At 43.0% G+C, this 12,572-nt stretch overlaps 1 protein-coding gene across 1 annotated transcript in view; it reads right to left on the bottom strand.

Moving 5' to 3' along the window:
* Positions 1 to 10,493: 10,493 nt before the first annotated feature.
* The window catches only part of LOC146835427 (prostaglandin E2 receptor EP4 subtype-like), an 87,098-nt gene continuing 85,019 nt past the window's right edge, over positions 10,494 to 12,572 (bottom strand). The window contains exon 2 of the mRNA XM_085600193.1: positions 10,494 to 11,319. Coding sequence (XP_085456319.1) covers positions 10,687 to 11,319 — 633 coding nt within the window. The 3' untranslated portion in view covers positions 10,494 to 10,686. The remainder of the gene's footprint in view (positions 11,320 to 12,572) is intronic.

Genomic DNA, 12,572 nt, shown 5'->3' on the forward strand with positions numbered 1-12,572 from the left:
TTCTTCAGCATTAATCATAATTTCTATGGCAAAATGAACCCCCTCATTGTGTTCCTTTTTAAATTAAATGTTTTAAGTGTTACCAGTTTATTCCAATCAAGATGGTTTCAGGTGTGCCATACTTTTGTCATAATGAAGACAGTAAGTGCTCTAGTTGTTTTTAAGAACATTCTTGGACATTCTGTCATTGGGCTATACTTGGGCTACATCTGGGTGATATTTGGGCTACATTTGGGCTCTTTTGTCTCTGGTGGCCATCTTGGGAGACTTATTTGTTATGAAGTTTCCTAATTTCCTCATTTACTGCAGTCTCCTCAGTAGGAAATACTTTCAGTTTTTTACTTTGATTCCATCAAGAAGGCATTCAAATGTGTCACACATTTGCCATAAAATCAGAATGTTAGCACTCTTTTTGCTCATTAGATCACTGTAGTAAAGCTACTGCTCACCAGGGAAAACTGCTGCTGGTATTGAAAGTGCATGTTTCAGTCTGCATGTCAGAATTTTTTAATGAAATAGAAGAGGATTTGAGAAGTCACTCAAAATGTGCCCTAATTTTTCTTTCTGCAGCACTAATCATACTTTTTATGGAAAAATGAACCCCCTCATTTTGTTCCTTTTTAAATTAAATGTTTTAAGAGTTACCACTTTAATCCAAGCAAGATGGCTTCAGGTGTGCCATACATTTATCATAAGTAGGACGGTTAGCGCTCTAGTAGTTCTTTGGAACACTCTGGAAAGCTGCAGTAGAACACAAAGGAATCAACTGACAGTCTCTGCCCTTGTTGGATGTACATGTTTTACTGAGAATGTCAGACTTCATTCTCACATGACTGAGAAAGATAATGTGAATTTACAGAAAATAAGCTCTCAGTTTAGCTTATAGATCACCTTCCAAACCTCTGTGGTAAAAGCATGAGAAAATATTTTTCTCTCAATCATGATATCCCAGCAGAAGGCTTTTTCACATGGTGAAATCACCTTAGAACATACCACAATTCCTAAAATGAGTATGGTACCATCAACAAATGATTTATAATGTAACTAAAGTCTTAAAACCTTCTATTAACTGCAATGCTTTTTAATGAGGTGCTATCATGTATATTGGTCCCAAGATGGCTGCCAACACTTCTTGGATGAAGTGCTTACAGCCAATCAGATCTCAGGATGAGATGTGTGGTTAGGCTCCGCCCACATATATATATTGATTTAAATGCTATTTTCTCAGGAACTACCGAACAGATTTACACCAGACCTACAAAAGGCACTTCCTTGACCTGAGGACTACCTCTCTGCCAAATTTCAAGTAACTCTGTTCAGCCGTTCGGGCTGTAGCTGTGTCTAAAGGTCCTATGGAAAAATGCATGGGAAAAACGCGTTTTGGGACCCCCCTTTTTTCTCAGCCCCCGCTTGACGAATCCCCCCGAGACTTTCAGGGTAGGAGCGGAGCGTAGCGCCCCACCTATTTTGAAAATTTCGCGAGGATTCATCGACCGGCGCCAAAGTTATTCCAAATAGAATGTTGCGGATTTCCTATGGAAACAGGGTCCTAACTATAACTATCTACTGGCGACCGCCAGTAGATAATATATATGTATATGTATATGTACTCGTACTCAAAGGACTAAACTACATGTCCCAACATGCCGCATGAACGTGCAATCAACTGGGAGCCGTGAACCAATTGAAGGAATGTATATAAAGGAGCCCGATTCTCTGCGCAAATGACAATGGGCCTCTGAGGAAGTGGCGTTCTAGCCACGAAACGCGTCAGGCCGCAATCAATATACCAGATGGTAAAGGCAAGCTGATAATTGAAGCCTAAAGACAGGCAAGCTGTTGTGTGCGTCCTGGAAGCTCAAGTACGTTTGTTTGAAAATATATATATATAAAATTCGATATTTTGAACAACTATGGGGCATATTATCAAGCCAGGCGATAAAATTATCGCCGCTTTAGCGGCAGAAAACTGCTGCTAAAACGGCGATAATGGGCTTGATATTATGCTCTATGGAATTCCAATTGAAGCCCATGTTAGAAGTGAAGGATGTCTAACATGGGCTTCAATTAGAATTCCATGGAGCATTATCAAGCCCATTATCGCTGTTTTAGCGGCAGTTTTCTGCCGCTAAAGCGGCGATAATTTTATCGCCTGGCTTGTATATATGTCCCTATATTCTTACATCGATATTTAGTTCCTATATTTTTGTACTTAGCTATTTAAGTATAGGGAGTCTATAATTTTGCATTCTATATTTTTGCATCGATATTTTTTACTTCTATAATTTTAACATCGATATTTTGTCAGTGAACCGATGGGTAGGTATGGAGAGTTTGGTTGAGTGTATGGAACATGCTGACTATCACTGTTTTCAGCGTTCTGTGTTGGTGAGGGTTCTAGGGTGGCAATGCCTGTACAGTGTGAGAGGGCTAGTGAGTTGCTAGTCGTGACTGTTGATGCTCCTCAGGTTGAAGATTAATCATGTCTTGGAAGTCTATGAATTGGAAGATATAATTCAACAATCTCAGTATGTTCTTCTCTCTTCAGTGGATGGATTCAGACAGCACTTTGCTTGCTGGGCAATGAGTACCCACCTATTAGGGGTGAGGGGGCAAGATTTGTTTTAAGTGAGATACGTCCTAACCTTGCAGGGTAGTGGTTCAAGTGCTGGGTGCAGATGAAGGAGTACCCTTTCGGTGAAGTAACGATGAAGAGCATCACGCTCCTTTTCTCTTGACAGCCTTCAGGATTAAGCAGCCTCGCAGAGCCTATTTTGGAATGCCAAACCTTTCTAGCTTTTATCTCCCAAAACACCTATCAAATCAATACTTTGAATGAACAGCACGTGATTGGCGTGCATCATCATGTCAAAGGGCTATCCTTGCAAATCTGGCTGCCTCTACTGTGTGTCTTTTAGTGGTCTCTATAGGCACTTTAGTGTTGACACTCATGTGTAAAGCTCTCAAAATATTTCATACAACACTACCTCGATTGAGAAACAAATTTCCATTTACAGTTTCCCAAGGAAGTGAGGTAAATTCCTCAACCCTGGACAGCAGACCTTTGTTATCGTATTCATCTAAAATGTGCACAACGTGTTCATATATCTGTTCCTGGCGGAGCCTCGTTCACGCCCAAGTTGTGGTGCACTCGGAGTGCCCAAGAAAGATATTAGCTGTCGAACATTGAGAAAAGTGTGCACCGAATAAATTATATTCCACACTTTGGTGCTTTAAAACCAGATTTATTGTAATATTTTTTTTAAATACACAATACATAAATTGAAATCATAAATAATCATATTACATTGGTATAAACAAAAATAGCCTTATTGTGAACTTTGTTTCCATTTTTAATTGATCAGCTCAAGTATTTTTCTGTTGTTACGAAAAGTTTGTTTGTGGAAACAGCAATGCGTAACCCACTGCTGTAATTTTCAACATTGAATTAATTGCATTAAGATCAATACTTATAATAAATAAATCAATTTAATACTTCTCTGTGAACGCCAATGTATCAAACTTTTTCTGTGGTGGTGAGAGCTTGAGACCTTCACTAAACATCAAGTACGACAATCCTCAATGGTCCTCTCTGAGACCACCACACGGATATCACATCTCTCATTTCCTCGCTTGAAGGACAGTGCCCTTGCAATGCATCAGTGAGAAGAATGGCTGGCTCTCGGCACCAAAGGTAAAATTCAATTATAATAAAGTCCATAAAAAGAAGGTCTTCAAACACCATCAAATTAAACCCAGTTTAGTCTGGTTTCATCTTCCTTGCAGAAACAACAGATGAAAATGTAATACAAATTGGTTGGAGGCACAAAAATGTAAGCCTTAATCCCAGCTTAGTCCAAGACGTCAGTTCTCCTGGTTTTTGGATTGACTCAAACCTCTCTCTACAAGGTGGATTTAGTTGGAGGTGCTCTTGGTGTCCCAAAAAGACTCAAACATTCCAGATTTGACTATCTAAATACCATTTTTATCACAGCACTCAAAAACCCATAATAGTTCTGGTGGACAATCACCAGGCCTGTCTCTAGATTCCAAAATGTAACCACAATAATTTTTAATGTATTAAAGACCTTCGTTGGCTACTGTTGGAGGAAAGAATGCAAAATCAGGCTCTTTTGCCTCAACTTCAAATCTCTCAGACATCACAAACCAGCATCTATTTTCCTGCTCTATTCACATCTGCAGGGACCACAACCCTCAGAAGCAAAGAGGAACTTGATGCAAAAAACTTAAATCACTCAGAACAGCTTGAATCAAATCACAAATTAATCAGAGACTCTTGAATCACATCACAAATTACTCAGCAACTTGAATCTAAGTGCAAATTACTCGGAGCCTCTTGAATCAAAGCACAAATCACTCAGAGCCCCTTGACTCAAAGCACAAACCACTCAGAGCAACTTGAATCAAACCACAAATCACTCAGAGCAACTTGAATCAAACCACAAATCACTAAGAGCAACTTGAATCAAAGCACAAATCACTCACCAACTTGATTCAAAGCACAAATCACTCAGAGCCTCTTGAATCAAAGCTCAAATCACTCAGAGCAACTTGAATCAAACTACAAATCACTCAGCAACTTGAATCAAAGCACAAATCACTCAGAGCCTCTTGAATCAAAGCACAAATCACTCAGAGACTCTTGAATCAAAGCACAAATCACTCAGAGCCGCTTGAGTCAAAGCACAAATCACTCAGAACAACTTGAATCAAAGCACAAATCACCCATAGCAACTTTTATCAAAGCACACATCACTCAGAGAAACTTTGATCAAGTCACAAATCACTCAGAGCAACTCTAATCAAGTCACAAATCTCTCATAGCCACTTGTATCAAATCACAAATAACACTTGGCCAAGACAAAAAAGGTTTTCTGTGGCATTCCCTCCCAGTGGAGAAGTAATTCAAGGAAAGCATTGTCCCTTGAATAAACAAATTCCCTGAAAGCATTACTATGTCATGCTCACCTGAATGTGAAACTCCACTTTTATCCTCCTTCTCCCCAACAGCTCTAGGACTATCTCCATGCTTTACCTTCACAACTCTCTTCCTTCTGTACCCATCTGTTTTCGCAGAGCTCTTCTAACATGAGATTGACTTTTCTTCAATTTCACTCTGTCCTGCACTTTTCTATGTTTTAATGTGTTTCGGAGACCTTGGTCTCTTGTTAGTAGTGACATGTGGACAGCACTGACACCTTCTGGTGGAAGAGCAGCCCTATAAAAGAATTATAAATACAACAATGAATAAAATCAATATTTTACAGCATCATCCATGACACCCCTAGCTTACCTCCTTCGCTATATTCCCCTGTAGCACAGTTACAGTTTTCCCCACTCCTGCAAGCCATGTCCTCTTCAAAAAACACCTGGGTTGGTTATTTCTTCACTTTGCCTATAGGAGAGTGTGTTACAGGCTCCTCGCAGACACCCCGGGTTAGTTATATCCTTTGCTGTGCCTATAGGAGAGTGTGTTACAGGCTCCTTGCAGACACCCCTGGGTCACTTCTTTTTACCCCACAGAGACTTTACTACAGGCTCCTCAGAAGCCTCCCTGGGTTAGTTATTTCCTTCATTTTGCCTATAGGAGAGTGTGTTACAGGCTCCTCGCAGGCACACCTAGGTTAGTTATTTCCTTCATAGTGCCTACAAGAGAGTGTGCTACAGGCTCCTCGCAGACACCCCTGGGTCATTTATTTTTACCCCCACAGACACTTTACAACAGGCTCCTCAGAAGCAATCCTGGGTTAGTTATTTCCTTCACTTTGCCTATAGGAGTGTGTGTTACAGGCTCCATTCAGACTCCTCTAGGCCAGTTCATTTCAGCCCCTCAGACACTTTAATACAGGCTCCTCACAGACACAGAAGCATGATTGACGTTACAGTTGTGTCAGAAGCACAACTGACATCACACCCATGTCAGAAGCACAACTGACCTTACACCCATGTCAGAAGCACAACTGACCTTACACCCATGTCAGAAGCACAACTGACCTTACACCCATGTCAGAAGCACAATTGGCTTTACACTCATGTCACAAACACACAACTGGATTTACACACGGCAGAAGCACAACTGACCTTACACCCATGTCAGAAGCTTAACTGACTTAACAGACATGTCAGAAGCAAAACTGACTTTGCAGCCATGTCAGAAGCACATCTGATCTTACATCCATGTCAGAAGCACAACTGACCTTACACCCATGTCAGAAGCTTAACTGACTTTACAGACATGTCAGAAGCACAACTGATCTTACACCCATGTCAGAAGCACAACTGACCTTACACCCATGTCAGAAGCTTAACTGACTTTACAGACATGTCAGAAGCACAACTGACTTTACACTCATGTCACAAACACACAACTGGATTTACACAGGGCAGAAGCACAAATGACATTACACCCATGTCAGAAGCACAACTGACCTCACACCATGTCAGAAGCACAACTGACCTTACACCCATGTCAGAAGCACAACTGACCTTACACCCATGTCAGAAGCTTAACTGACTTTACAGTCATGTCAGAAGCACAACTGACTTTACACTCATGTCACAAACACACAACTGGATTTACACAGGGCAGAAGCACAAATGACATTACAGCTATGTCAGAAGCACAAATGACATTACACCCATGTCAGAAGCACAACTGATTTAACACCCATGTCAGAAGCACAACTGACCTTACGCCCATGCCAGAAGCACAACTGACCTTACACACGTCAGAAGCACAACTGACCTTACACCCATGTCAGAAGCACAACTGACCTTACACCCATGTCAGAAGCACAACTGACCTTACACCCATGTCAGAAGCACAACTGTCCTTACACCCATGTCAGAAGCACAACTGACCTTACAGTCATGTCAGGAGCTCAACTGACTTAACACCCGTGTCGGAAGCACAACTGACCTTACACCCATGTCAGAAGCACAACTGACTTTACAGACATGTCAGAAGCACAGCTGACCTTACACCCATGTCAGAAGCACAACTGACTTTACAGACATGTCAGAAGCACAGCTGATCTTACACCCATGTCAGAAGCACAATTGGCTTTACACTCATGTCACAAACACACAACTGGATTTACACACGGCAGAAGCACAAATGACATTACAGCAATGTTAGAAGCACAACTGACCTCACACCCATGTCAGAAGCACAACTGACCTTACACCCATGTCAGAAGCACAAATGACATCACACCCATGTCAGAAGCACAGCTGACCTTACAGCTATGTCACAAACACACACCTGGATTAACACACGGCAGAAGCACACATGACATTACAGCCATGTCAGAAGCACAACTGAGTTTACACCCATGTCAAAAACAACACTGCCTTTACACCTATGTCAAAAGCAAAACTAACTTTACACCTATGTCATAAACAACACTGACTTTAAACCCATGTCAGAAGCACAACTGACTTTTAAAACTATGTCACAAACACACAACTGGATTTACACACATGTCAGAAGAACAACTCAATTTACAGTCGTGCTAGAAGCACAACTGACTTTACAGCTGTGTCAGAAGCACAACTGACTTTACACCCATGTCAGAAGCACACTGACTTTACACCTATGCCACAAACAACACTGACTTTACTTTCATGTCAGCAGCACAACTGACTTTACAGTTGTGTCAAAAGCACAACAAACTTTACAGCCATGTCAGAAGTACAACCATCTGTACAGTCATGTCAGAAGCACAACTGACTTTACACCCATGTCAGGAGCACACCTGACTTTAAAACTATGTCACAAACACACAACTGGATTTACACACATGTCAGAAGCACAACTGAATTTACAGTCTTGCTAGAATCACATTGACTTTACACCTATGTCAAAAGCACAACTGACTTTGCACCTATGTCATAAACAACACTGACTTTACACCCATGTCAGCAGCACAACTGACTTTACACCCATGTCAGTAGCACAACTGACTTTACATCTACGTCAGAAGCACAACTGACTTTACACCTGTGTCAGAAGCACAACTGACTTTACACCCATGTCAGGCGCACAACCGACCTTACACCCATGTCAAAAGCACAACCTGCTTTACATCCTCCTCAGAAGCACAAATGACCTTACAGCGTGTCAGAAGTTCAACTAACTGTATAGCCTCGTCAGAAGAACAACTGACTTTACACCCATGTCAGAAGCACAACTGACCTTACACCCATGTCAGAAGCACAACTGACTTTACACCCATGTCAGAAGCACAACTGACTTCACACCCATGTCAGAAGCACGACTGACCTAACAGAAGCACAACTTACCTTACACCCATGTCAGAAGCACAACTGACCTAACACCCATGTCAGAAGCACAACTGACCTAACAGAAGCACAACTGACCTTACACCCATGTCAGAAGCACAACTGACCTAACACCCATGTCAGAAGCACAACGAACCTTACACCCATGTCGGAGGCACAACTGATCTTACACCCATGCCAGAAGCACAACTGACCTTACACCCATGTCAGAAGCACAACTGACCTTACAGTCATTTCAGAAGCACAACTGACCTTACACCCATGTCGGAGGCACAACTGATCTTACACCCATGCCAGAAGCACAACTGACCTTACACCCATGTCAGAAGCACAACTGACCTTACAGTCATTTCAGAAGCACAACTGACCTTACATCCATGTCAGAAGCACAACTGACCCTACACCCAAGTCCGAAGCACAACTGATCTTACACCCATGTCAGAAGCACAACTGACCCTACAGTCATTTCAGAAGCACAACTGACCTTACACCCATGTAAGAAGCACAACTGACCCTACACCCAAGTCCGAAGCAGAACTGATCTTACACTCATGTCAAAAGCACAACTGACCTTACACTTATGTCAGAAGCACAACTGACCTTACACCCAAGTCCGAAGCACAACTGACCTTACACCCATGTAAGAAGCACAACTGACCTTACACCCATGTCAGAAGCACAACTGACTTCACACCCATGCCAGAAGCACAACTGACCTTACAGTCATGTCAGGAGCTCAACTGACTTAACACCCGTGTCAGAAGCACAACTGGCCTCACAGTCGTGTCAGAAGAACAACTGACCTTACACCCATGTCAGAAGCACAACTGACCTTACACCCATGTCAGAAGCACAACTGACTTTACACCCATGTCAGAAGCACAACTGACTTCACACCCATGTCAGAAGCACAACTGACCTAACAGAAGCACAACTGACCTAACACCCATGTCAAAAGCACAACTGACCTAACAGAAGCACAACTGACCTTACACCCATGTCAGAAGCACAACTGACCTAACACCCATGTCAGAAGCACAACTAACCTTACACCCATGTCGGAGGCACAACTGATCTTACACCCATGCCGGAAGCACAACTGACCTTACACCCATGTCAGAAGCACAACTGACCTTACAGTCATTTCAGAAGCACAACTGACCTTACACCCATGTCAGAAGCACAACTGACCCTACACCCAAGTCCGAAGCACAACTGATCTTACACCCATGTCAGAAGCACAACTGACCCTACAGTCATTTCAGAAGCACAACTGACCTTACACCCATGTAAGAAGCACAACTGACCCTACACCCAAGTCCGAAGCAGAACTGATCTTACACTCATGTCGAAAGCACAACTGACCTTACACTTATGTCAGAAGCACAACTGACCTTACACCCAAGTCCGAAGCACAACTGACCTTACACCCATGTAAGAAGCACAACTGACCTTACACCCATGTCAGAAGCACAACTGACCTTACACCCATGTCAGAAGCACAACTGACCTTACAGTCGTGCTAGAAGCACAACTGACCTTACACCCATGTCAGAAGCACAACTGATTTAACACCCATGTCAGAAGCACAACTGACCTTACACACGTCAGAAGCACAACTGACCTTACACTTATGTCAGAAGCACAACTGACCTTACACCCAAGTCCGAAGCACAACTGACCTTACACCCATGTAAGAAGCACAACTGACCTTACACCCTTGTGAGAAGCACAACTAACCTTACACCCATGTCAGAAGCACAACTGATTTAACACCCATGTCATAAGCACAACTGACCTTACACACGTCAGAAGCACAACTGACCTTACACCCATTTCAGAAGCACAACTGACCCTACACCCATGTCAGAAGCACAACTGACCTTACACCCATTTCAGAAGCACAACTGACCTTACACCCATGTCAGAAGCACAACTGACCTTACGCCCATGTCAGAAGCACAACTGACCTTACACCCATGTCAGAAGCACAACTGACCTTACACCCATGTCAGAAGCACAACTGACTTTACAACTGTGTCAGAAGCACAACTGACTTTATAGCTGTGTCAGAAGCACACAGAAACACTTACACTTCCAAAAAGGTGGTAACAAGCTTCCTTTCCAGACAAGAGCCTTCAACATAAACTGCAGCGTCAGCTTCTCAATGATCGTCCCCCCAATCCCTACAACTTGAACCTTCATATTGTACTTTTTAGATACTGATCTTGTGTCGTCCACCCATTGGAGACCTGAGACTTCTCTCCTGGAAGGTGTAGTTGCACTCTGCTGGGACAGGCTATGAGTTAAGCTCTGTCTTGGAATCTCCACGGCTACCTTCTCTTCCTTGGACACACCTACTCAGATGCTTTTCTCTGAGCAACATGAGTTTGGGGTGCTGAAGGAGTAGGTAACTATTTCAAAGGGTTCCTCATTCCTGGGCTGTCTGGTGAAGTTTTGTCTCCTCGGAGGTGGCACTACACCTGGGTTGTCATGCAGGATGGTGCACAGGATGGCTTTGGTCTGTTGAGGGGTTGCAGAGCGGCTTTTCTCAAACTCTGCAGGGTTTTCCAGTGGGAAGCGGAATGGGTGGCAGTTGGCCCCCTGGTCTTCCAGGTTCCAGGCATAGGGTTTGGTGAAGTCTGTAAAGGACTTAGTCCTTGAATGGTCTTGGGCACTAATCTTGTTGCTCTCTTCTTGAAGGCGCAGAGAAGCGTAGCTGGTGGTGAGGCTGTTGGCAAAGGATGGGGGGCTGGGCTGGCTACTGGCCCATCCCACCCGGTGGGTGCGGCCCTCCTTAGTCACACCCATGGTGCGCTTGACTCGCTCACATCCCTTGACAAGGAGGTTCTTTCTGCAGAGTATATACACCCACGGGTCGAGGATAGGGTTGAACGATGCAAAGCGGATTGCCAGTAGGTCTTTCCTAATATCTGGTGGCTCCCCAGTCCAGATTTGGACAGTCTCCTGAAGCTGATTCACAAAAATCTGCACCTGAAAAAAAATTAAACATTGCGTCATTCACAAACACAAGACAGATGTTTGGATAAACAGACAGGTAGGCAAAGCTGACAAAGTTTGGGATAAACAGACAGGCAGGCAAAGATAGACACGAGCAAGCAATCAAATCAGGCACTGGTAGGGTAACCAGTATGAGAGTAGGTCACTGATCACAGGTGGAGTCAGGGAGAGGACAATGTGTGATAGGGTACCTGAGCACAACAGGATAAGCCTGTTGAATCTTGGAGTCTCAGTGTGGGAGGGAGGGAAACCTCCAAACTGTGCTTCACTTAAGGGAGAGAAATAAGTAGGACATTTTGACCTTTTTTAAGTGCAGCACAAGCCAAAAAGCTTCCAAACATATGAACCAGAAAATCAAAGACTTTGATAGATTGCGTTGTGTTTGAGCAGTATTTCTAACTAGTTTCATTTCCCTTTGAGGTCTCCTGTGGTCCATCCTATCTTTCTGCTTAGAGTGAAACTTTTACAAAGCCCATTGTCTGCCCTGCCTTCTGGCTCTCTCAGAACTGAAAACATGGAGCAGAAGGACTCTGATTGGCACCTTACCCAACTATTAATTACTGATGTTCGAAAATTAGTAATTTTATGAAAACTTTCAGGAGAATTTCATAACTTATGTGTGAAGTAATTCTTTCTGAACAAAATGTGGTATGCAGAGGTATCAAGAAGGCACACATTTTATACAAAGACCACAGGAGATGCCAGCAGGAGCATGGCTCTCCCTGAAAATGTATCTACAAGACTTGATCCATAGGAACCGGTCTCCGGTGGGTAAATATGATGCATTATTGAAAGGTGCAAAATTCAGGAATTCCAGAAAATTCACTGGCGTAATTTAAGTTCTCCCTGGCGTACTTATCACACTTGTTACATTTGTTATTTTTGTCATGAAATCCATTTACTCCTAAAGGTTTAAGCATGGAAGTAATTAGACTTTCAAACAGGTGAATGACTTACAAAATTCTAGGCATTGAGTTTTATGACTTCCACTCCCAAAACGAAATGGAAGCTCTGTTGAAAGAAAATATAGGGATAGGTGAGTCTAGCTGTAAAGACATCCAGCATCCAGAACACAGCTGGTCTGGAAAAGAATCCAGAACTCTAAGGGTCTGGACGAGAGCAAGTCAAGGATTTTGAAGGCCTGAACAAGAGGTCAGGGACCACCTCATGCCTGCATAATCCATTACAGACACTCCCTGCCCCTTTATGTCACTCTTGCAGGTTCC

The sequence above is a fragment of the Triturus cristatus genome, chromosome 4_2, assembly GCF_964204655.1.
Source record: "Triturus cristatus chromosome 4_2, aTriCri1.1, whole genome shotgun sequence".
Taxonomy (NCBI): domain Eukaryota; kingdom Metazoa; phylum Chordata; class Amphibia; order Caudata; family Salamandridae; genus Triturus; species Triturus cristatus.